At 51.3% G+C, this 26,449-nt stretch overlaps 1 protein-coding gene across 3 annotated transcripts in view; it reads left to right on the top strand.

Annotated features, from left to right (window-relative positions):
• The first annotated feature begins 3,454 nt into the window (after window positions 1-3,454).
• Window positions 3,455-26,449, top strand: part of CCDC60 (coiled-coil domain containing 60) — a 146,068-nt gene continuing 123,073 nt past the window's right edge. For all 3 annotated transcript variants that reach the window (XM_079152033.1, XM_079152034.1, XM_079152032.1), the window contains exon 1: window positions 3,455-3,952. In XM_079152033.1, coding sequence (XP_079008159.1) covers window positions 3,863-3,952 — 90 coding nt within the window. In that variant the 5' untranslated portion in view covers window positions 3,455-3,862. The remainder of the gene's footprint in view (window positions 3,953-26,449) is intronic.

The following is a 26,449-nucleotide window of genomic DNA, read 5'->3' as shown; positions in this document are numbered from 1 at the left end:
GTGACCTGGACTGGCCAAGTCAGCTTAGATGACCCACCAAGAGAACACTGCAGGCAGCAGAGCCAATGGGCAGGCGCTGCATCTTTGAAGCCGCCATAGGCTTTGATTCCGCAGCAGGCATGCCACACCCAAATGCTCCCAGCCAATGAGTGGGCAGAGTAGGGGCCTAGAACCAGGCCTTTCCTGACCAATGGAGGATGCATCTAGCAGGCACCTTTGGCTCAGGGGCTCTGCATCAGCCTGGTGGAGACTCACTCAGAGCTGGGTATCAGTGTGTGACTCCTCCCATTCAATCCCTTCCTTCCTCCCATCACCAGACTCTCCCAGCCTATTCCCGTCCCTCCCCTTTGCATTATGTCCCCCAATAAGTCTCTTGCACATTGTATTAGTCCATTTCTGTTGCTGTAACAGAATACCTGAGGTTGAGTGACTTACAAAGAAATGAAGTTTACTCAGCTCACAGATTCAGAATCTGGACGTCCAAACAGCATGGCGTGGGTTCTGCTGTAGGAATCCCCGGCTGCATCACATGATGACAGAAGACATCATGCAGTAGAGTTTGTGTGAGGGAGAGATCAGACTTGAAGATCAGAAGCCAGAGTGACCAGAGGGGCCAGGTTCCTTCTTTGGTAAGCATCTTTTCACAAAACCCAACCAGGGTCCCACAAGAACTATATTCAATCCTTCTGAGGACGGCACCTCAATGACCTAATTACCTTCCACTAGGCCCCGCCTCTTAAAGGTCCTGCCACCTCTTTACATTGCCACACTGAGGACCAAGCTCCCAGTAATGAACCTCTGGGGGACGCACTCAAACCACAACCAAACGATAGCTCACATCTAATCCCATTCTGGGGTTTTCTATTGAAGGAGCTCAATCAATCAAAATGCCCGTTTGGACGCTTTCTTATTAAGTTGTGAGTGTGTGTGTGTGAGTGTGTGTGTGTGTGTGTCTTCTCCCAACAACTAGATTGGGAGATGTCATGAGTCCCCAGGATGGGGAAGATATTCCTCATTAACCTGTTTATTCACCCAAAGTACTAGATTGATCTAGAAAATATTTGGTTCAATGATCATAGCAGAGCAAGAACTAACATTTACCAAGTAAGTATGATGTGTCAGGCACTGTGCTAAATGTATTTGTCATCCCCTTTCTGTAATGAGAAACCCAAAGTTTTGAGAGGAGACGTCTTCTGGGTACAGTCACACAGCTGGTAATGGGCCAAGCTGAGATTTCAACACTAGCTTAACACTAGTACTCCGTATTGTCTCCCAAGTTCTGTTTGGAAAGGGTCTTAAATGTCATGGGGTCACCCCTGAGTGATCACTGGCGCCTCCTCCACCCATCAGGAAGCCAGAGAGCATTTGGATGACTGTTTCTGGTGCTGCGGATATTATTCCCTCCTTAGGGAACCTACCCCTTTGTAGACAGAGGCAGGAAACAGCGTTCCCTGAGCCCTCTCTGGCACGCCGGCTCTACGCACTGGGCTTTCTACTTAGGACTCCCAGTGGCAGGCATAAGACAGACAGGCCTGACCCCTGTACGTGAACTTCCTATACATAATAAAATCGAGGCTTAGGGAAGTGAAGTGACTTGACCCAGGTCTTACAACCAGTAAGTAGCAGGCTCAGAATTTGAACCCGGATCTTTTGAACTCCAGAGCCTTCCTCCTTCCAATGCTCACGTGGCTTTGACAGGTGAGTAATAACAAAGGAAAGAAGAGCTAACCTTCATCAAGTACCTCCTTCGTGCTAGACATGGCACTTGGCATAGATGATCCTATCTGGCTTTCAGCATGGTCCTTAGAGGATAATTATCATTGAGGCTGCTCAGGGGCTAAGTCAATCCAGCTCCAGAGCCCACATCCTTTAAAATGATGCTCTGCTGTCTAGGCAGGTCTTCAAATTGAGACAAAGCCCTCTTCCCATTCCTTGGGCTCAGATAGCACTAGATGAGGTCCACTTTCCAGAGAAAGCCTTTGTCTGCTGTGCTCAGAGCTGAACATTTCCCACTCTGCCTGTTTGCTCGTCCCCAGCTCCATCCTCTAAACACAGCTCTGTTTATCTGCATTGTCCTGAAAACGCTTGCTGATTGCTTAATACTGCCCATAAAGGAAACAGAATCCAAACTCCCCAGGAAAAGGGGAGGTCAGATGCAGTCTTCAGACAACAAGGAAGAAATGATGGCTTCCAGCCATCAACATCCGGAGCCAGAGTATGGCCAGGCATTTTGCATTCCGTGGAGTATTATCTTGCGGTGGGTGCCTGCTCGGGAAGATAGTCCATGATGATATCATAATCCTCAGCAGCTCAAGGTTTAGGCAGAAACCAGAAACTAGATTGATTCAGGGTAAAGTAATGCCAAGGATAAGGCATGCAAATAAAAAAAAGTGCAATAAATTTTTTGCAGTCTGAGAACTAACCTCATAGGGTTATTGGAGAATTAAATGAATTAGTGTATGTAAAGTGCTTAGTACAGTACCTAGCACAGAGTAAGCAATCAATAAATATTGCTAGTATTAATATCTGCTATGAAATGAGCCCAACAGAGTAAGAATGCCTAATTCTTCCTAGAGATAGGATGCCAGGGAATAATAACAGTACCTTCAACCAGAACTTCTCAGATGCTCATCTTTTATATATATTATTACTTTAATCCTGAACAACCTATAGTAAATCTGATATCCCCATCTTGAAGAAAAGGAAGTCAAAGCTCAGTATATTTAGGGAACTTATCCCAGGTCACGTAGCTAAGTTGTTAAGAATTTGGGTATTCGAATCAGACAGTTCTGACCTTGAATCGCAGCTCAGATACAGGCTGTGTGGCATTAAGCAGGTCATTTAATGTCTCTGTGCCTCAGTTACTTAGTCCATAATATAGGGTAATATGACAGCTTCCTACATGGAATGCCGTGAGAATTCTGCTAGCATTGCAATATAAAACACTTAGGACAGTGTCGAGCACATTCTTAATAAGTGTCAGACACATTTATATGCGTAATACACAGATGCGTGTTTATATGTATGTATGCATGAGTCTATATATGTATGAGGGCTTCGAAGGATGAGTAGAAGTTTCTCAGGTAGGAAAAGGGGAGAATCAGGCATCAGGGGTGAAGAATGGTTGTCACCCCCCTCCCCCATCAAAGCACAAGGAACCACTCTTAGATTAGTAGCAGGATGAGGCAGTTTGAAAGGAAGGAGACGTGTGTAGTAGGGTGGAGAAAAAGAATCCGGGGTCCTTTGGTCTGCCAGGGAATAAACAGACTTCAGAAAATGTGGCTCTCCTGCCCGCCGCCTGCTCGGAGCCTGCCTCCCACTGCAGGGAGGAGCTGGCGACCCCGCCCCCTCCAGGCCCAGCCAATGAGGCAGCCCCGCCTGGCGTCCCGTTGCCCGGCAACCGCGGGGCCGCGCCTGACGGTTGCAGCCGCTTACCCTGCCTGACCAGGCGAAGTTCAGCCGTGCTCTGGGCCTCCTTGGTTCTTGGACGCTGGGGGAACGATGGGGATTTCGTTGATGGAGTTTTATTTTCTTTCCGTTTATATTTTATTTTACTTATAGAAGGGAAAGAGATTCGCTTCCGAAGATGGGGCGGGGGGGGGGAGTTTATAAAAGTTTGTAGTTTTCTGAAAAGTCAGTAATTCCCCATTAGCCTGATTCCATCGTATCTGGACTTTCTTACCTTGTCTGTGGGACACTCAAGTAATTTGTTTTCCCATTCCTTGTCGCACAAAGAAACCCTTTTGGGGATCTGTGTCGCTGGGACTTGAGAGGCAGGGAGAAATTTCTGGAATCCCTCAAAAAAATAGAAGATTCTGGAAAAGTCTTGGGAGGACAAGAGAAAGCTTGAAAGACTTCCAGGATGACCAAGGTACCAGCCACCAAAAAGATGCAGAGTTCCCCCAGCTCGGGGGCCGTGTGGACCTGTTATGACTCAGAACCTCAGACCCAGGTAAGTCTCCCTACTCTGCCCAAACCAAACATGCTTTTAAAAACAAGAGAAATAGATACTAGCCTCCAGACCCAGGAGGGAGAGGAGAAGAGAGAAGAGTCATGGTGTAATTAAATTGTCCAGACACATCCCCGTTGCTATTCAATGGTTGGTTTCTCCTACAGAATGAAAACACGAATCAGAACAGTTCACTGGGCCATCCTATTAGCCAGTAATTCCAAAATGATGGAATAAATTGACAGTGACACAGTAGAACATCAGAAAAAAATTAAGATGAATTGTAGGTTTGCCGTCGCAGAACTTATTTCCAGAGAGCCAGACTTGGGAGACGTGCGCATCCTCTCTCTAGGCAGAGAGGCTGCCGGGCGTCAAACTTTGGGGTTGGGAGGCTGGGCTTACTACTCATTCTCTGAATGACATTGGTCAAGTTGCTAAACATCCCTGAGCCTTTATTTCCTCCTGTCTGCAAAATGAGAACAGAACATGAACTAAGCAGAAACAGCAGGAAGAATTAAACAAAATCAGATAGGGAAATTGTCTAGGACAATGCTAATACTTCCGACTGTGTACATGGGATGTGAAACTGGGGTGTCGATTTGAATGACAAAGAAAAATTGGTGAGTACTGAACGATGGGAGTCAAGGGTTTCTGTTTTTAATCGACCATAACTGGGTATGCCAAATTTATAAGTGTGCCTTGGTTTGGAACCTTCGATTCCCTGCGTACTCATGGATTGACCACGCCAGGGAGTGGGGTGATGGTCCACTCTGGTCCATCCACAGGGGCATGCATGCTGTGGCTCAGAGTCGTGGCCCAGGAAGGATGCACACAGAGGAACTCACCAGTGCTTTGCACGTGGCCTGGAGTGTTCTCCTGTTGTTCTTGGAAGATGGATACCTCTTTGGGCACTCCTCTTTGCTCAACCCTCTTGGTGAGATCCGTCTGCAAGATGCAGCTTCACGAATCTCCTTTTATCTCCAAATGCTGCATAGAAGTGTGTTTGATCCAAAACAGCCCCCTCTGGGACTGAACTTCCCAGGACAGCAATAGGGGCAAGAGAGTGAGGAGCCAGTTGGAGGTTTAGTAGCAGCCAGGAGTACCGGAGCAGTGTCACCAGACAAGAACAGGCTGGGTTTGCCTTGGATCTTCCCCTTAGCGTCCCCATGCTTTGGACAAGTTGCAGAACTTCTCTACTTCAGCATGGTCCTCTGTAAAATGGGGATGTCACAGGCCCTCTGCGTGAGATTGCTGTGGGCATTAAATGACTTAATGCATGTCCCGAGCCGCTAGGATAATTCTTGACACAGTAAGCACTCCTAAGATTTTAGTTGTATTGAAATGCCATTCATTCAGCGAAGATTTAAGGGATCCTTGTTATGTGCTAAAAACTCTCTTCCAAGAATCTCATTGCCCGGAGTGCATATGTGTGAGGTGGGGAGTGAAAAAGAGGGAGGTGATTATAATGCAAGGTGGTGCATTGTAGGTGGTAAATCGTGAAATACTGTGGGGTCTTATGGGCGCAAAGATAAGGGACAGCTAACTCAGACTCACGCGCACACACGTGTGTTATTTGGGGAGGAAAGAAGACAGGTACCTAAGTAAATGCAACCCTTGCACACAGGGATGGAGAGATAAGGAAGGTGGAGGAAGATGCTGAGGTCAGAGTGGTACACTGATCCTCTCTCTTATAAGGAGGGTAGTGGGATCCCAGGAATTCTAGGGACAGGAAGAAAGCTCCCAAGGCACAATCAGACAAACTAAGACCTCAGGCACAAAGGCCCCATCAACATCCTCCTGCCCCCACCCCACCTTCTAAGCAATAACTAAGCCCTTAGGGTGTCCCTGACTGTCATTCAAAGGACCATCCCTTTCTTCTGGAACTTCAACTTGTTGAGCTGCCAGAAGGCATTGATTAACCTAGGCTCAGTTAACTAGAAGGGGACAAACCCTGTGGACAGCAGGTCAGATGCCAGGGGCAAATAAAGGGAATAATAATGTCAGTCCTGCTCACGATGCTGCTGGTGGGTAGGGAGGTGCGGGTCTGCCCCTTGGCTTAGGTGTGTGCGGCGCATTCTCCAAGCCTTCCAGGGGCAGAGCGAGGATTTGAACTCGGGGCTTTCTTGCTCCAGAGTTCCACCGCTTTCTATCTCACCGTCCATTGGGCACCACTGGGGATACAAGAAGAAGCTGCAGGGTATGATCAAAGAGTTTCCAGGTTGGTTTGGAGCAGAGAGGGAAAAGACATAAAAAGAAGATAAGAGAATGCCTGGCAGCCAGGCAATCCAGGAGGGAATCCAGTAGAGTTCTGGTGTCGCCGAGGAGAACAGCTGCGGGGTCATGGCGTCCGCTGCCTTAGCTAGGATTTGGGGGTGGGTCTTGGGGAAACCCCGAAGCCCTCTGAGTCTAGACCTTTTTCCTTCTGGAGGCTGTCAGATCCTAACTAAGGGGCGGCAGTCTTCATAGCGTCTTTCTTGTGGTTTTGTTTTTGTGTTGTTGATTTTTTTTTTTCCCAGCTGAAGAAATATAAATATGCAAATCCTCCAAGTGAAGGTCTTCTGTGGAAAAAAGCTTCCAGCCTGCCCCCCTGTTGTATCCCCTAATCTGTTGAAGGAACCCTTTGGGCTTTGTTTCCCACAGAAGGAAAAGAGAAGTCTAATGGGATTCGCCATGGACAGAGGGAGGAGCAGGCTGCCTGTGGGATTTATTGCAGACCCAGGATTTTCGTCTTGGAAAAAGCTAGGAAGCAGGTGAGGGGCATGTACGACCCCTCCTCCATGTTCTAGAATGGAAATATGGAAATAGCTACTGCACCCCACCCAAAAAAAAAAAAAAAACCCTAAAAAGGTGCAGAATCCTTCATGCAAGCTCTGTCTCTTGGTGCTTGAAGTTTCTACCTTGCAATTAACAATCCAGAGAGAAGAAAGCCTTCGTCTTTTGGGTAGATCCTAAAACCCCCAGGAACCCATGCTGGGGCTGCTGCTCATAGTCTAGCTGGGTAACTAAAAGAACAGATCCTTCAGCCAACTATGTGGTTTCGAGCCCCAGCTCTGCCACTTGCTGGGTTGCATGACCTCCAGCAAGTCAGCCCCTCTCTCTCTCTGCCTCGGTGTCCCCCTCTGTGAGGCAGCTGTGCCAGATCTAAGAGGTTTCCCATTTTAAGATGCATCTTCTTATTTTTTTTTTAAATGAGAGGATAAGATGTATCTCGTTTTCAGAGATGTTACAACATGGCGGGGGGGATGTGCATCTTAGAAGAGATGAATTATAGCTAAAAACACTTCACCTTTGTAAGGCTGTTGAGGGAAACAGATGACTTAATACACAGGAAGCTCTTAGAACAGAGCCTGGCGCAGTGTCAGTGCCATTGAACCCTAGCCGCCAGGATACGGTCGTTTAATCCTGTTAACAACCTCCATGATGGAGCTGGTGTTTCTGGTTCCCTCTTGCACCCAGGGAGATGGCCACAAAGATCCCTTGGAGAGCTGACAAGTGAGCGGGCAGGTCTGGGGAGCAGGGGACAAACCAGGCAGAATCCCAGGTATGCAGAAGACCTGTGCATCTTTTATCTACAGCCTGAGAGCCCAGCTCGCTCTGCGCCCAGCTGAGCTGACCAGGAGAATCCACACATTTCAGAAAGCTGTTCCTCAGCAAGAAAAACTTTGTCCCTCAGAGCAGCCTGTGTCCACCGAAAATGTGAAATCATTTTCTTCCCTGTCCAGGTGGAAGAAATTGCGACCTAAAGAGGTAACCGGGGGTCTCCCTGGTGAGCAAGTCACAGGTCTTTGTTAGGAGTGAGCCCAGAGCTGGGTGATCTCTTTGGCCTCTAACCACGGAGACCACGCCCAGCTGCAGTGACTCACTGATTACCCTGAAAGCATCAAATATCTAACAGCCACTTGAGATTTCATTCGGAAGAATCCCAAACTGGTTGGACCTGTTTTTAGATCACTCCTTAGACCAGAAAAATAGCAGCGAGTCCTTGTCCCTCTCCAGGGGCTTCTCTGGCTTCATTGTTTTGCAATTGTAGGAGACCGATTGCAAAACTCAAAAGGTTCATTTATTTAGTTTCCTCCCTCCTTGGCGAATCTTGCTGTGTCTAGTTGCAGGCCCATGTGACACTCGCCTTCCGTCCATGATAAATCAGGATGCAGGCAAGGAGCCTGTTCACCACCTCCCAGCACAGGAAGAGCGACTGGCTCGCTCTGTGTGCTGGACAAAATGAAGCAAACTCTGTCAGGTCTGCAGAGAGGCGCCTGCTCAGGGTGAGAAGGAACGGGGCAGAAATGGATCTTGGACGCCATCTAAGCTTGGCGGCTACTTAGGAGCGCTGCCTTTGAAGTCCCACAAGGGTGGGTTCAAATCCCCTTTTTGACACTCTAGTGTGAGAGTCTGTGAAATAGCTTCCGTGGCCCCGGATGTTTGGGAAGGATTCAAAAAAAAAAAAAATAGGGCATGTGTGATACTGAGCCCAGTCCCCAGCACTCAGTCCCCAGGAGGTGGCCACGGGGTATTATCACGTGGTTATTATTCCCTCGGGGCGCGGCCACCACCATTCTGAAGAGGCAGTCAACCGGGAGGTGACATCCAGAGGGGGCTGAGTACTCACGTCACTAGCGAGGTCGTGTCCCAACTTGAGGGCAGAAAGGAAGAAGCAGGGGCAGGAGGACTTCCTAGATTTGGTGCTTTGCAGACAGGATGATGTGCCTTTCGGGAGAGAGTTCATCCCGGTGGAAGAAATGCCTGACCCAGTTAAAAACCTCAGCTGCAACTGGGTTTCAAAAAAATAAAAATAAAAATAGAGCACCCATACCTCAAAAATGTAAATAAACAAAAATACATATGAACATGCATAATCATATAAATAAATCAATAGAAAATAGGGTGCCCCTGAGCATGGTTTGGGTCCCTTGAACTTGTTCAACTCTCAGCATGCTACCATTATTCCATAGAAATCCAGAACCTTGGGAGAGTAAAGGAAAACACTCTGTATCAATTAGAACCATTTCTAGTTATAAGTAAGAGAAAAACCAAAGAGCACTGGCATCAATATGAATTCGTTTCTGCTCCTGGAAGAGATCAGGAGGTAGAGGGTCCTGCATTGTTTCAAGAGCTCACTAATGTTGGGACCAGAGCGTCTCTTCCTTCATGGTTACAAAGTGGCTTCCCCAGCTCCAGCATCTCATCCACATTGTATAGAAAAGGGGAGATGTGTCTCTTTCATGAAGTGAGCAAAGCCTTTCCTCCAACCATCCCATTTGCCAAAACAGTGTCGCAAGCCTTTTCTGGCAGCAAGAATGAGAAAGTGTGTCTCCAACGTGAGTGTAGAAAGCAGGCGAGGGAGAGGCGGTAGCACTGGAGATGGATGTTTGATGGACAAATCAGCAAGGACTGGTCCAGTGATTTCACAAAAATCCAAACATTGCGGGTCCCAAGCCACACAGGGATGAAGATTAATCCCCAAAAGAAAGACACCCCTACTTCCTACCCAACGCAACTACCAAATGTCCCCTACTCAGGGACATTTGTCCACAGTGGTACCTTACACTGTAGGGATTCATGCAGCTAATGTTGGGGTCACCATTCTGGACATCGAAGATCACAGGGAACTGGACCAGAAGAACATAAGCCACCTTGAATCCCAGGTGCCCATCTGTGTCTACCTTATGTGGCCCCTTGAGGAATCCATGCTTGGCCACCATAGAGGGAGACCTAGTCTTGACTACCTTTCAACGTCCACACCTCCTCCCAAGACTCTGCCGTCAGCTGCGAAATTCAAAGGCTGCAAGAATCCATATGGGGTTCAGGGGCCAACCGCACTTACGTACAATCTTCCTGGAGCTGAATAAACCAGCATCCGTTTCTGACAGAGCTTTCGACAGCCAGATCCAAAATCATAACCTCCAGTCATGGGATACCTTCTTGCCCGAGTTGGTGGCAGTTTCCCTTCTCAATTCCTGTTTGCAAACTCAGCTGAGGAGAGTTTCTTGTGGGGCTCAATTTCCATATAACGTATTTCTGCCTAAATTGAAATTTACGCAACCAGTAGCTTTATCTAATAACTCCAAAACCGGCACGTCTGGTGATCTGTTTGCAAGGCTGGAGGTGCCTCCTGGTTTCTGGATTTTACTGAGGGGGAAGACCCCCAGCGGGGATGGTTTCTGGGATGGGTTCAGTGGGGTCAAACGGGTTCACGGTGGATGGTGGTTCAGTGGCAGGGAGTCAGAGAGAACGGCCCCATTGTAGACTGGCATGTGGCCTGGGTCATCTCCTGAAGGGTATGTCGTATACCCACAGGTGTTTTGAAGGCACTAAAGCGAACCAACCCTGGGGTCAACACAACCCACAGTTGTGTTGGAGAGAATATCACTAAGGAACTATAAAATCAAGATGGCAAACCAAATGTACCAAAAAGAAAGGACAAAGAATGTACAGTCGTCCCTCGAGGCCCCCGAGGGATTGGTGCCAGGACCCCCTAGGGATACCAAACTCTGCCCATGTCCAGAGCCCCCCATCAAATGGCACCGTATTTGCATAGAACCTGCGCACTTGAGAGAATCCCTAGAGGATTTATATCACCTGATGCAACGTAAAAGCTGTGTCAACTGTCGTCACGCTGTATTATGTAGGGGACAATGACAAGAATAACGTCTGTACATGTTCAGAACACACACGATTTTTTTTTTTCCCAAAGGTGTTTTATCCATGGTTGGCAGAACCCATGGATGCAGAAACCACAGGTACAGACAGCCAACTTCTTTCAGGAGCTTAGAGGTACGAACAAGTTCTGTCATGGCAAGAGGTTTCCAGTGAAGCCGAGTGATCTGAACCTTGAAGTTTGCCCGGAAATAGACTCGGGGGTGGGACAAGACACTGCGCCAAAGCTAGAACTTCCTTTAGAGGTGGGATGGGAGAGATGGCCTGTCTCCTCCAAGGACCAAGTTCTTCCTGGGTACCCTGGGTGACAGGGCACCACCCCCCACAGAGCCCCGGCAGATCAATCTCCTTATTCATTCACTCGCCCTCTCTCTCTAAATAGATTTACACACACCCAAAGTGACCCGAGTTTCCGTCCCAGAGGGTTGTCAAATGAGGGAGGACTTTGCTCCATGAATTCCCACCAAAGGTTTAAACCATTGCAAAGGTCTAATGGGGTTCTAGAGGCTGAATTTCAGCCAGGCATGATTGACATTGTGGGCCACACGGTCAGTCCTGTGCATTTCTGGACTTTGGACAGCATCCTCGCCTCTCTATCCCTGAGGTGACAGTGGTGATCCTCCCCCACCCCACCCCAAAATGTCTCAACTATGCCATTTGCCCTCGCGAGGTAAAACCATCCCTGACTGAGGGCCACTAGCGGAAGCCTCCTGAGGTCCTGAATCCCTTTCTCCTCTAGGTAAGCGATGCTCTCGAGTGCCCAGTTGTTTGTCTCTGATCTCTCCCCTCCGTCGCACCTTCCGTCCAATCAGATGCCCGAGGGTAGGTGTTCTGTGGGCACTGCCTCCTTCCGCGAGGTCACCACCTAGTCCCAGCACTGACTTCTGTCCTCTGGACTACTCTCTCTCAGTGCAGGTGTGACCCTTGTCCTTCCCCTGGTAGAAACAATCCAGGCCTCCCCCTCAACATGAGACTCCATCCCTTTCGTGGGACTTACAGGGCTCTGCGTGGCCTGTCCCCAGCCTCGTCCTCCAGCCTCAGCCCCCCCACCCCAGGAGCCAAACTGGTTTCCCCGTGCGACCTTGTGCTTCACCTTCCTCTTGCTCCCGGAACTTCTCCTTTTTTCCGGGTCGACTCTCTTTTCTTTAGAGAAGCCTGCCCTGAACCCAACCTCCCAAACCAGATCATGTGCTTCCCAGGCGTCTTAAAATGCGCCCCTGTAATCCCTGACTTCCTTTGCAAACTGGAAGCTCCTTAAGGACAAGGAACATGTCAGTTTTGATTGTTGCAGGAACCCTAGTGTCACACAGTAGGTGTCCAGTTAAGACCTGGATGCGGGCTTCTCCCTCTCTAGAGTTGGCTCATCTCCTCCGCAGTTCATTGGCATCAAAGCTCCGGACAGAAAGAGGAGCCTGCAGTCCAGGTGGGACCTGGGAAGGGATGGCTCAGAGCTCCCTCTCGAGCTCTCCCCTGAAGCATGGAAAACCCCGGCTGGTTTTCCATGGCAGGAGGTGCCCAGTGGTCCCAATGGTGATGGAGCGGGTATAGCCCAGGATGAGGAGGCCCGGCTCCCGCACCTCCCTCTCCTTGGCTCTCTGACTTTGGGCAACCCACTGAACCTCTTCGATCTCTTCATCTTCATCTGCAGAAGCAGAAAAGACTCTAACCTGGAAATCCCAGGGCCCTTTGGTTGCCCCGTGACTCTGGAGAGCAAAGTCAGGGCTGCCAGGAAGCATCCCTGGTGCGCCAGGTACTTGGCACACAGGGTGACAGTTCCCTCCTCAGTGCTGTGGGACAGGTGCGCTCTTCACCGCTCTCTGAAGAGGCGCCGAGCCACGGGGAGGTAGCGAGACCCTCCCACAGACGCCAGGTACTCCGTGGACGGCGCTGGGATTCGAATCCAGGACCAGACAGCTGCAGAGAGCCCGTGTTCTGAAGATGAGCCCGGTGGCCATCGTGGGGAGGGGCAGGAGACAAGCACCTCCCCCAAAGGGGCATTTGGGGAGCCATTTTTAAAAAGAGTCTATCCAAAAAAAAAAAAAAATCTGGCAGAAAAAGGGAAGTGCCAATTTTAGCTGCAGGCGATGCGAACAAGGATGTGACTGCCGGTGACCACAGACAAGGACATCTGCATGTGCTGGGCTCTTGCTAAAATATGCCATCGGGTTTCTGGCAGTGAAATGCAGCTAAGGATGGGAGAAAGAAACAGGGAAAAGCCGTCTTCCTGCACGTGGCTCGGCCTCCACCTTCTAAATAATGCTCATTTCCACGAAGATTTATAAACCAATTCTAATTAGAGTCACGTTTCTAAGAAAGGCATCTTTGGATCCCGGGTCAATACACTGCCAAGACCAAGCCAGATAAAAACAGCCAGGACGAGCGGCCCAGCTAAGGAGGGATGAGGTTCTGGGGGTGCCCAGCCGAGATGTGGATCGTCAAAACAGCTTCACTGGGTCGGACAATTGGGGTAAATATGGAGTTAAATAGATTCACCCTGAACCCAAGCTCTGACCCCCTGAATTTTTTTTTTTCCTACCAAAAAGAAAAAGGAAAACATTTTTTTTTTTTTTAAACCCTGCATCATAATTGCCTCTTTAGCTCTCTGATCTCCCCATGAGGCCTGGCGCCCCTCCAAGAAGGTGACTTTGCCTTGTTCGTGATGCTGTCCCAGACCCAGCGCAGGGACTGGCACGGGGAGGGTGCCTGGGACTCTCTCCTCTCTGTTCTCAGCAGCCACCCAGGTAGCTGCACATACCGACTAGGACAGCCTGCCCCTCGGGCCACACTGGGTTCCACCTGAACAAGTTCCACAAATGTTTTACTCACTGCTGCCTCCGCGGCGCAAAGTGGGGGTGCTTCCTAAATACGGGTGGCACCCTAATGCTGGCAATACGACCCTGGGCAAGTTACTCCCTGTGCCTCAGTCTCCTTAACCCTCACAGGGAAGTAGGAGCAGCGGCCACTGCTTTGGATTGTCAAGGCCCTGGCATGTAATAGGTGCTCATTAAGCGCAATCTCGTCCTACTTCCACTTTGGGAATGGAAGCCAGTGGCCCCCAAAGATCAAGAATTAAAACATAGAAATACTGACATTTCCAGAAATGACAGCTCTCGGGCTGGTTATGTTAAACGCGTTCAGGAAAAAGAGCCAAAAGGCGAACGTGCGGGAAATGTTCATTTCCAAGAGCCCTTGGAGAAAATGCCTGAAAGGCAATTAGCACATGACTGTCACCTCTGCTGCTATTGCTGGCTGGCTGGTCCCATCCTGTACCAATCGGGCTGCTGCTTTGATATTTTTAGATCTTTTAAAAGAGGCTGCTCAAAACTCAGGAAGCAATCCTTGTTGACGAATGCCAAGGAATGCGAGCGTCCATGAATCTGGCAACTTCACAGCGGGAGGAAAACAGTGGGGGTTCTCAGGCAGGGTCTGTGAGAACAAGGACAGGTAGCCTGGATGCTTCTTGAACCCTGTCTAAGCTCCTCGCCTTTTTCCTACCTGTCCCAAACCAATAAGCAACTCTCCCCATCCCCTTTTCCTTGTGGTCTGTGACTTGGGATTTAAATTATATCCATACAAGCAGACAAAGCTCTTTTCAGGGACAATTGACTTTAGCACCTGGGCCTCGACGTCATTCTGATGTTTTTTGAGTTCTGATTCTGATGCTCTGTGACCTTAGGCCATCCGCTTCACCTCTCTGATCCTCAGTTCCTCACCAGTCATGGAATCATGGGAAGATGTGTGACAATGTCTCATAAATGAGATTGGTTTATGATTAATATTCCACCTTTGGGTGCTTTTTGCATATCCCTGTCTCCCCTGAGTTTGGTTGAGTGTGATGTCAACACTGACTCTGTGTCCAATAATGTGGTACGGTGTTGAGGAATAATAAATAAGTCTGCGTCCTGATGAATCTTCATCCTGTTGAGGCTGCCCTGGAGATGGAAAAATGAGGCACACGCGTGGTCACTTTCATAATTGTGATCGTGGTGACAGAGATGACTAACGGATGTAGCTGGTGGTGTGGTTACGCTGGGCCACATGTCATGCTAGCCCTTGATGAGAGTCCCCGTCCTATACCCGCTACAATGCTAAGAGGGAGACACGAGGAATTCCATTTTAGAGGTGAGGAAACCAACGTCCAATTGACCAGAGTCACACAGCTGGTTAATGGATCCTCCAGCATTTAAACCCAAGCCGGGTTGGGGCGCCAGCCCCCACTCTTGACCTGGGTGCCCGATGACCCAGCAAGGTCAGCCTGACCTCACCGTAGGTGGGTGAGGGGAAATATGTCCCACTCCCAAAAGAGGAACAGAAAGAAGGGAGGCCGCCCCCTCTGAGTTTGGCCTGGGGCAGAGAAAACAAGCACTGTCCCAGAGGCTGTCCATTTCTGGCTTGACCTCTCTGGCCATCACCAAAGTCCAGGGCATTTCAAGGACACCCTACTTCCTCTCTGAAGCTGAGAGTTGACCGACGTTCCATGGGACTCCACTCCAGCCACAGATCTTCTGTCCTGTCTTCTGGAACACCAGGCATCGCCAATGTCACCCAGGAACAGACCCAGGCCGGGGATCAGACCCAAGCACAAGCTTCTGTTTGCTTGTTTGTTTGTTTATTTGTTTGTTTGCCCCTGTTCTTCCATTCAGATATGTCCAGTGGAGGAAGCCCTTCTCTACATAAAACAATGGATCCTGGGCCTTTTCTGCTCACCCTTGGGTGGTAGCCAGTCTCTCACTTAAATCCTTCCCTGCGGGTGAAGAGCGCTGTCCCTCTGGTCACTGTTCAGGATGGATTTGGGCAGGGCCCCCGGGAAGGGAGGTGTGGGGCATGCCCCTTCCCTCACCCAGGGAGAGCCCCCCACTTTGCCTTCCCACCATATTGGCCGGAAGCAAAATGGCGGACCCAGGAAAGCTCCCATCAGCTCTGCGGTGAGGTGGCGCCGTTCTCGCCGGCTCCAGCAGGGCCCTGCTGGTTCTCCTCTGGGCACTTCTCTTGGCTCCTTGCACGCTCTCTGCAGCAGCCCTGCGGTGCCAGCTCCCTGCGCATCCTCTCCAGCTGCATGCTCCCGTCAGCCCCTGGTCTACCCGTCGTCCTACGTACCCCGACTCGGGACGCTGGCACCTCTGCTGGGAGCCGCTGTGGGCAGGATCGCAGGTTCCCGCCCCGCGGCCAGGTGTCTGCCCCAGGTGTCCCATGCCGTCTCTCTGCCCTGCCCAGCCCACCCCTGTCCCCGGATCTTCCAGGAAGGGGTCAGAACTAGCTCTCCAGTTCCTCAACTGCGGGGGTCTCCTCATAAGCTCTCAGGCGACCACAGGGTGACCTTTCCCTCATTCCATTCGAGGTGAAAGATGACGCACCCTCAGTCCCCAAACGCATCACAGAAGCTGATGTTGAAGAAATGGCCTCACACGGCCCTCTCTCCCGTTCCACTCTCTTTATCTTCCCAAAGTGGTTCGGGACTGGGGGTCCCATTGCCCACCTCCTGGAAGATCCCTTCGGGGCTGCTCCTCGCTTGCACTCAGAGACCGATGCCTGTGGCTTTCAGGACCTTCAGTCTGCACCACCCCACCTGGGAGTCTCCCTGCCACCCAGCCACCTGCCGAGGGCTCACCAGGTGCCAGGCGACCTCCAGCCTTGAGGCTTCGCGACACCTCTGAGCAAGGTCATCACCCGAATTTTGCAGATAAGAAAACCGAGCTCAGAGAGGAAAAGTGACTTCCCGTGGGGCCACCCCGGAAGCGTGTGGAGAGCTGACTCCCAGATCAGGCCAGTCCGGCCCCCAGGGTCCCCATGTCCCTTCCACCAGGTGCCCAGGGCTGCTCCTCTCTGCTGGGAGGAAGCCTTGGCTCTGTTGCCTTGAGTGTCTCCAAACGCAGTTCCAGGCCACACTCAGGCCACACTCTGCCCACCTGGCTGCTCCTAGCTGCCCGGGGCCTTTGTGAGCTTGTCAGAAGTTCCTGGAGCATCCCAGGGCAGGGTGTCACACTGTCCGCCGAAGGCACATCAAACGCGGCGGTCCCCGGGTTACGCACAAAGGAGCCCTTGTCTCCTCCCCTGACGAAGGAGCACAGCCTCCTGCGAACCTCCCTGAGTCGCAGGGAGGCCAGCCTCTCCTGAAGCAAGGCAGCCTCTTCCCAGCATTTAAGGGACCTTGGTGTCATTCACAGTGGGGACTGAATGAAGGGGTGGGGTGTCGACTGGAGGTCAAGAGGGCCTCTAACCGCCAGCCCTGACTCGGGGCAAATCAAATCAGAAATCAGACAGAGAATTTTTATTTCACCAAGGGTTTAAAGCTGTGAGTTAAATAACTCCCCTTCTCTGCCTGCCCTGGATGGCGGGCATCTGCCTGTCAGCTGTGTGCTTTGGGTAAACAGATCATCAGGCAAGACTGATGACGAGTGGTCCAGATGAGGTTGGAGACCAAATGCAACTGCGGAGAGGGTGTCCCCCGGGGTCAGTGGCAGGACCTTCATGCTCGCGGCTGGCGCTGGGAGTCAGTGGGAGTTTTCAGCACAAATGGCCATTTCCGGAAGGTTCTGCCGTAATAAGGAGGAGGAAGGCTTTGTCCCCAGCAGCCCCCAGAGAGCCCGCACAGGGGCTTCCGGCAGATGGATGAGGATCTATTTTGATAAAGAACTTGATATCGAGTTACAACTCATTAACGGAGACCAGGCAATGTTCTCGGAGATAATTTCTTCATTTTACAAAGCCTGGTTCTCCACCAAGCCTATTATCGGTTCCAAATGGAAAAAAATAAATAAGTAAACAAAAACCAAAAGCAGATGCCAGGAAGGCCTGGCAGGCTCCAGGCAGGAAGGTGCAGCTCTGTGGAGGACGTGGGCCTGAGCAGCTGCGGCCACCGAGGTCACCCAGCGCTCGGGCACTGGCTTCCTGTCCCAGCAGAGGCAGGATCCAGGCCAACCAGGAGCAAGGCGGAGAACTGCTCTCTGGGGTGAAGGCGGCAGAACAACCTCAACGCTCAGGTTGCCCAGTTCTGAGAAACTCTGAAGGCGGGGACACCTTACCTACAACACCTTACCTGGAGTCACAGAGATCCCTGGAAGGGCTCCTTCCTGTATGTCACCAGGAGTTTGGAAGCTGTGCATTGAATGGCTCTCTCTCTCCTCTCTCTCCCTCTGACCCCTCCGTCCCCAGCCCCCATCATGCCACCTTCCCAAGGTGGGAGGAAAGTCATGACAACTTTCTCTGGCCTCGCAGGCTATGTGGCATCATCCGTTCGAGTGCTGACTCGGCTGTTTCCCAGCTGTAGGGCCTTGGGCAGCTCGCCTCTCCCTCCTGGCCTCAGTTTCTTTATCTGCTAAATGGGGGAGGAAAGACGGCCTCTTCTCTTCTCTTCTCTGCCACTTGGGTAACCAGGGTATCCTGGCCGGGTGTAGGTTCTGCACTTAGATGTGGTCTGAGCATCTCGATTTTCTTTTTTTTTTTCCTGTTGGCTGATTTAAAAAAAAAAAAAAAAAAAGATGTTGGCTTGGGTCCAGGCACACATCCATGGCTCATGAAAACCAGGTCGATTTAGAAAGTCCCCCTTTTGAGAAGCTGTCCTGAATCTCTCGCTCTGTCCTCCCTCCCCACCTCCATGGGGCTCCCAGTGACAGCCCTGGGCAGGCCCGCTGGAGCAGGGACCACCTCGAATGACCACTGGATTCGTTCATTCACCAGCCATTTGCAGCGGAGGGTGCCGCCGAGGCTGGTGGAAGAAACACCATAAATTCTGTTGCATAAACCAATCCTGCACCTCTCCAGAATCATGGGCCTGTTACCTGCTCGCCCATCTCTCAGCCCCTAACGGCACGTTTCCTACTGAAAAAGCCTCGCTCTTGGTGGTTTTCAGAACATTTCCACCCATTCCTTCCCCTAGATTTTTCTGGATGATTCCAGAACATTCTAGAGGTCCGGTCACTTCCGGGGCATATCCTCCCAGGCACCCTAAGGTGAAATCTCTTGGAATATCCAAGCTCACCAGTGTTCCGTCAGGTTTTCGGGTAGAGACCGCGTCCCTGGCTTTATCCTCAGAACTACCGGTCCTTATCTGCTTCTTCCCCTTCATTCGTATTTGTATCCATTTATCCGCATTTCAGGCAGAATGTTATGTCTAGGGTCCTTTACCCTTCCCATGCCAAACTTCTTTCTAGAAACTCTGGCTGTGAATTCCTGTCCATCTCTGAAGACTTCAGACCTCTGCCTCTCAAGTCTGGGACAGAAGCTTCCAGAACTCTTCTCACCGCACCACCAACCCCCCGGGCTCAGACCCTCCCAGTTCCTACCAGGTTTCCCTCCTTTCTCAGCTCCTGGCCTGGTTTTCACCTTTTCCTGTGTCTGCCCAGAAACTAAGCTCCTCAGAAGCCCCAATGAGAACGGTCCCAGGGGCTTCACGGGGGACTCGAAGCCAAGGCCGGCAGAGGGGCCCCCTCACCGCAATATCTCGCGTCAGGGCCAGTTTTGCCATTTCTGGCCTTCGCCTGTGTATCCCGAAGTCTTTCTCCACTAGTAGATTTTTTTCCCCAAATTATCTTATTCTCCCCCAAATGCCTTTAAAAAAGCAATTTTACTGTTGTACACACAGAGACCAGTGCACAAATTGAATCGTACAGTTTTGTAAATTTTTACACAGCAAAAAAGATCCTTCCACAGGACCAAGAAGACAGCATTTCCTGAACCTCCAAACTCTCTCAGGCTCCCAGATGCAACCCTGTCCACCCCAAGTGGTAATCACCCACCTCACTTCTATCACCACCGAGTAATTATGTGCTCTGTACAAGTGAGTCATGCCATGCGTGTTCTTTTGGGTCTGAGTTCACTTGCACAAATACATCTTGAGATTCCTTTGTGCCTGGAGGTTTAACTGTCCTCTGTTCATTTTTCATTGCTATGTAGTATTCTACTATGTGAACACCACAATGTATTTATTCATTTGCCTGTTGCAGGAATTTGAGGTTATAGTTTTTCCAGGGAGGACAATGAGGGGGGAAGCTATTGCAAAAGTATTCTCAGTATTTTTTGGACCTGCCTTTAGGTAAATAAATGTAGGTTTCCCACGGGTGGAACGGCTGGCCAGTGGATACGCACATGCTCAGCTTCAGGAGACGCTGCAAACAGCAATACCAAGCCACAGTGCCCCAGCCATGCTGGCAGTTGCTGCTCTGCGGCATCTGGGCGTGGTGGGCCTTTTCCATCGCAGCTGTGCGGTGGGCGTCGACCGGCACTGCTTTGCAGAAACTCTTCCGCAGGCACCTCCCGGATGTCCCCAGTGTGTTCTCAGCTCACTGGCCGTTCGGACAGTCTTCAAGTGCCAGTTCCCGTCCCTGTTCATTTCCCCATGGGCTCCTACCCCTGAGCAACACTTCCAGGTGTGAGGAATCCAGTCCCTTCGAACCGTGTAGGTAAGAGGGGACATGTGTCCATTTTTAGAGCTTGACTTTAAATACACGGAGATCCTTTGTTTAATCATCCCACTTTCAGGTTTACCCCCACAAAATATTCCTTTAAATATCATCTTCAAGAACAAATAGTGTGCAGACATATATATGTGAATATTGAGCATATATATTTATCACTGCTGTACTTTGTCAAAAATCTTTGAGTTGCAGGGGGAAAACGACCTGTAAGCTCATACAAGTCAAAAAAAAAAAATTTAAAGGCATTAGAGATTCACATGGCAGAAAGCTCTAGGAGATTTGGTTTCAGGCATAGGGATAGGTTTAGCTTCATCAGAAATAACCCCAAAGGAAACCGCGCCTTCTCATTCATATTTAATTCACTGCTTGAAGGTAAAAATAAAGAGATGTGTCCCTGTCGCGGTATCAGACGCCATCCATCCGCTCACAGTGTCACTGCGCCGCGGGGATTTTGGGGTGTGTGCATTTGGATTTTTGTTCTGTTGTGGTCAGAGGCAAGAGAAGGAAGGACAGGGGCCAGAGAAAGACCAAGAGGGGTTTGCAAACCAAAGCACAGAGGGATCCTTCAGCTAACCAGAGAGAGAAGGGCCACTCGACTCTCTGCTCTGGGAAGCCACCAGCAGGGAACGCGGCCTGGGCAGCGGAGGTGGGCCTTCGTGCACAGCACCGTCTGCGGGTGATTTGTCCCCTTGTACATAGAAATATGGGGTGTTAATTGGGAGACGGGAGCAGAGCCCCAGTGGAAGCCAGCCTCCACAGGAGTCACCCAAGAGCCCATGGAGCAGAGGCCACCTGTATCCAGTAAACTCAGACTCCAGGGCCACCGTCTGCTTGACAGCAGAGGGGCCAGTGTTGGAAAGACCCCGGCTTCCCACGCGGAGTCCTGGGGTCTCGCTGCAAATGTGCGGCAAGGCCTTTATCCAGAAGCTGTGTGGCGAAGCTTTGCGTAAATTCATGCACTTCATCTCTAGGGTTCACAGAGGGAAGGGGTCTCATCCTCATCTTGGAGATGGGGGACCTGAGGGCGGGTGGCGGGTGAGGGACCAGGCGGCCCTTCTGCCTTCCACCAGGGCCAGGGCCAGGGCTGCCTCCTGGACCCACACTCCCAGGGGAGAGGGGCAGGGGAGTCACGGTACTGGGCATGGGGTGACAGATCCCAGACGGAGGTGGGGGTGTTGGAGAAACCCCACCCCCACTCAGGCAGAGAAAGCTGCTCCGTGAGGACATCCAAGTGGCAGGGGGGACCTAACAGTCTGCCATTGCACATGTCTGCTCCCCTGATTTAGTGGAGAAGAAAACGGAGGTCCAGATCAAGGGCAGTGGAACAGCAAGGGTCTCTGGGAACCAACGGCCCTGACCTGTGGGATCAGGTTCCTGGGAAGAACCACAAGTGACAGAAAAGGCTTCCGTTGCTCCCGCTGAGTCCAGCCCCGTCCCAGTCAGTCATAGGAGGACTGGCGCGTTTGGTCTCCAAACGAGGTGCTTCCATCCCTAATTTACAGCTGAGGAATCAGAGGCACCGAGCAAGGAAGAGGCTTGTCCGAGGTTACTGAGGTCCTTCTCGCTACCCCCGGGGAGTACGTCCCTCCCTCTTCAGAAGGCAGGGGTCCTTCCTGTCCCTTCAGGCACTCAGGCGCCCCTGCCTGGCAATCCCCCACCCTGTACCCCTCGAGTCCCCCGACTCTGCGTCTGAAGCATAGGACCTTCACATGCATCTGGAGTAATATGCGGCGAATGTCCATCCATGTTAGTGCTGTGTTCACGAGCTCAGCTGGCCGAGCTGGAGCTGAGTTTGTGTTCTGAACTTGACCACAGCGATGGCCGCACCTCTCTAGGAATATACCAACAATCATCGTCTCGCATGCTTTAAATGGGTGGATCGTACAACGTGTGGATTATATCTCAATAAAGCAGTCCAAAACAACAAAAATTTTTTAAGTGAGCTCTGGCGCAAGGATCCCTGGGTTCGAGCCCCGGACCTGTGACTTACTAGCTGCACGGCCTGAGTCTGGAGATCCAGGCCTCACTTGCCTCGTCCAGTAATGGCTGAGGACAGCAAGCGAAGATGACATACTTAGCTTGTGGCAAAGGCCCGGGAACAGCTACCAACTCTGCAAGATTCCGGGGGTGTCCAGGTGCTGCTGGAGAGGGCCAGGAACACCCAGGAGACGCTGGACTTGGACTTGCCTCCTTGCCAACCAGTAAAGAAAGACCCCTTCGGACTTCCAAGTTCACGTGTGTGACCATGAGAGAGAGCCCCCCTAACCCTAGGCCTGCTCTTGGGGGCCACCCCGGTCCCACCTGCAGCCTTGACTCGCACACAGAGCAGGGCGGCGGGAGAACAGATCTTCTCCCTCCCGGGAGGGTTTGCAGGGGGCAGACTTTCCCATCATCAGCTCGAGTTCACTAAGGTGCCCGAGGTGGGTTTCCATGGAGACTCGCTGCGCGTCATTAGCCCGCACCAGGTGGCGCGGCTCTGCCCGGGGCCCAGGCCCGTGGCCACTCTCTGGCCATTTTATTTTTAATACCCTCCGTTTAATGGGCGCTCATTATGCGTCCTCCTCTGCCGGTGATGTGATCGCTTTGCAGGTCTTTCCCCCTTTCTTCTTCCTCCTCTTTGCTTTGTTCCTCGTCTCCCAAGAGGAGGAAGAGAAGGGGCGGGATGGGGCAGAACACCTGTGCTCTCAGGTGGCAGAGGAAGAACGGGCGGAAAGGCACCGAGCACACGGAGAGGGCTGGGCTGACGGAGCTGCAGAGGTTTCAAAAAAAAAAACAGAGCAGGCAGTTTTGTTCTGGAAGCAGGAAACCACAGAAGCACGGCCTTATATGGGGCCTTCCTCGCCTCTGCGGGAGGGATGCACACTAAATCCAGGCCTGAGACGGCTCCATATTTGGAGAGAAAGAAACTTGCAGTTTTGGCTTGAAAGCGATTCACCCAGCACAAAGCTCCGAGGCTCATCTCCAAGCAGGTTTCCCTTTCAGCCCAGAAAGGTGTGAAAAATTGTAAGCAGAGGGCTGAGACATGGCAGCCTCAGGGGGAGGAAGAAGCTTTCTAGTTTCATGGGGTTGAAAAACCCGTGTATCTCATTGCTTTTCTCCAATCCACATGGCAAGAGGGATTCGGAGGGCTGCAGGAGTTTAAAGTCAGGTGAGTCCTTGAAAGCTGTCCTAAGCTCCCTGGGAATCAGTCTTGCCAGAGAAAGAGCGATGTGCGGTGGACTTACTCACTGGCTGTGCAACACCAGGCAAGTGACTTGGCCTCTCTGAGCCTCGGGGATCCCCAAGCATAAATCAAGAACAAAAAGGGTACTTCTGGTGGAGCCACCATGAGGATAAGTGGGTTGACGTGTTGAAGCAGCATCTGGCATGTAGTAACTGTCCCCACAGGTCAGTTACATCGTCCACTGCCTCTGGCTCTCAGCACAGGGCCTGGCACGGACTCGGTGCCCAGGTGTTGGTTGTTGAGTGGATGGACGTGGTGAAGTGGGGGTCCCCAGGTCTTTTGAGGGCATCAAGAGGTGGTCAGTCACCCAGATATTTGGGGCATGTCTGAACACAGTTCCCAAAAGCAGGGATTTCACATTTAAATGACTTCAAGGCCCATGCAGGAAACAAATGTCTAAAGTCAGCCAGGGACTGAGGACACGCCACCTTGCCAACCCCCAGGGAAGACCAGGCCAGACCCCGCCTGAGGCTCCCACAGAAGCAGGGGTCACTCCCCGACCTGCCGGGCTTCAGATCCAGGCCTCGCCCTCCCCGCACCCCGGCACTCAGATCATTCCAAACAACACAATCAATTCTTAAAGTTCAATGTCTCTCCAACCCACAGAATCCATAATGAATCAAGGGGAGCGTATCTAATATAATCACGCACTGTTGTTAAGTCCTCTGCGAAAATGCCAAATGTCAGGCAGCCGGCCGGGTGCCCCGGGTGCGCTGCGCGCCAGGGACCACGGCTGAGCTTGTCATGATAATGAATGGCCCTGCTCACTTGGACTCGGGAATGGATCCAGAGTATCAGGTCCGGCTGGGAAAAGAAGTACCTCGCAGAGGTGACACTGTGTACCTCGTTTATAAGTCAACGATCCCCAACACGCAGAGGGAGAGGGTCCTTTTCAGCTCGGCTCCTCCAGACTGCACTGGGGACTGTGAAATCGATTCGCTGGGGTCACGTGGGTGGAGCGAGCCCCTCTCCCCGCCCACCTCAGGAACACCTCTGGCATCGGGCCATCCGCCCAGGCCTTGCAGGAAACACGGACTCAATAAAAACAACTTCTCCCTCTCAGGGCAGTTTGGTGTAAAATATGGGAACCATTTTCCAATCACCGTGGGCCCTGGAACTTCTATGCCTCAGCCTGGGGACACTGGCCTCTCCTTTCGGATCTCAGTTCTTCAAACATCTGGTGCTGCTTCATTAAACAGCCATCACCGGGGACAGTTTCCTTCTATAGGAGAAGGAGATCATGGAGTTGTGGTTACATCAGGAAAATCCATACTTGAGACAATTATAAAGCGCAGGACCCTCAAGTGATGCAGTGTCCCCCGGGGAGAAAGGGAAGGAAGGACAGAAATGGAGAGAATTCCAGGGACTTGTCTCCAGAGCCTATATCTCCTAACTTACTTCCCAGCCTGTTTTCAGAGCATGGATGGAGAAGCAGCTTGATGAATACTTGTGGAATGGATGGATGGATGGAGAGATGGATGGAGACATGGATGGATGGAGAGAAGATGGATGGATGGATGGAGAGATGGATGGATGGAGAGATGATGGATGGAAAGATGGATGGATGGATGGAGAGATGGATGGATGGATGGATGGATGGATGGATGGATGGATGGATGGATGGATGACTCATTGTCATTCATTTGTCAGGAAAAACGATCCCCTTCATAGCTGGAACTGGGTTAGAATCCCAGGTCGACCACTGACAGACTGTAAAATCCTGGGCAAGACACTTTGCTCTCCCAAGCCTGAGTATTTTCCCCTACTGGGGGCTCCTGAGCTGCAGTTTAGAGTTTCTAAAACAAACCCCGGCATCATCCAGCTCTCTGAGCAGCTGTGCTTTCTAGCCCCAGGGCTGTTATTTCTTCCTGATTTAGCATCTTTCCAGACCCTCCGGAAAGACTTGGATGACTTCTGCAGGACGCGGCCAGGAATCCCCCACCCTGGCCCAGGAAAGATAACAACAGCTGCAGCCTCCATCCTTTATTGAAAGGGCTTCTGCTGAGTCCCGGTGATGACCCCAGCCAGAACCCTCCTAATCTGGTGAACCCCAGGTGGGAGGTGGCAGGAGGACACAGGGGTCAGCCCACATGACAGCTGAGCATAGTCTCTTTAGAGTCTGGGCATTGAGTTAGGCTAATCTGGGTTCCTCCCAGGCTAGTGGGAGGAATGGGCTCCTCCCTTTGGTAGCTTTACAGGTTTGCCTCTCTTGTTGTCATCTGTAAAATGGGGGCATCACATCCACCTCCAAGGAGGCCGTGAAGTTTGGAGCTGATACTTAGGACGGGGACAGCTGGGAGCCACCCTCCCACAGCCGTGGCTCCAGGGTCCTAGAGAAACAGATCAAGACAGAACCATCACAGGACAAAATCTTAGAGATCTGATCGACATACGGAGAGTCCAGCAGAACCGTGGTCCAAACCTCCTGGAGAGTGCTTCTGTCTTCAGCGACCACCAAGGAATGTTTCCGCTGAGGGGCACATGGGTGCCTGGGCCCTGTTTTAGTCAGCTTTGCATCGTTGTGACCAAAAGACCGAATAAGAACCACTTAGAGGGGGAAACGGTTTCTTTCGGTTCATGTTTTCAGAGGAGTCCATGGTTGGCCGACTGGAGCCTTGGATCAGTGGTGAGGCAGGACATCATGGTGTAAGGGCGTGGTAGGGGGAAACAGGTCAGGACTCAAGAGCCAGGAAGCAGAGAGAGCGCCACTCACCAGGGACAAAATATAAACCCCAAAGACACGCCCCTAGCCACCTACCTGCTCCACCCACACCCTTCCTGCCCACAGTTACCACCCAGGTAATCCATGTCCATGGACTGAGTCACCGATTAGGTTACGACTTCCGTAACCTGATGGTTTCACCTCTGAACGCTCTGGCCCCATCTCATACCTGAGCTTTCGGGGGACACCACATATCTAAGCCATAACAGGATCCTCCCCACCTCCTCGGAAGGCAACGCAGAGTTCACACGTTCCCTGGACCTCAGGCATTGCTACGCAGCAGCAGCAGGCTACACAGGCTGCTGGTGGCCCCCCGGGTGCTTTCAAAGGGACAGCCACTCTTAATTGTTCATTATGTGTTGATTTCAGTGGTGCATTAGGCCACTGTACTGAGCACTTTGATGTCGGGGATGTGGTTGCTGAGGAAGAAACTAAAATAGCCACTCGGTGGGGATGGGATTTGCTTAATGTTAATGTAAAGTAAA

Source organism: Sciurus vulgaris, assembly GCF_902686455.1.
Source record: "Sciurus vulgaris genome assembly, chromosome: 8".
Classification (NCBI taxonomy): Eukaryota; Metazoa; Chordata; class Mammalia; order Rodentia; family Sciuridae; genus Sciurus; species Sciurus vulgaris.
This window is presented reverse-complemented; position numbering and strand designations above follow the sequence as displayed.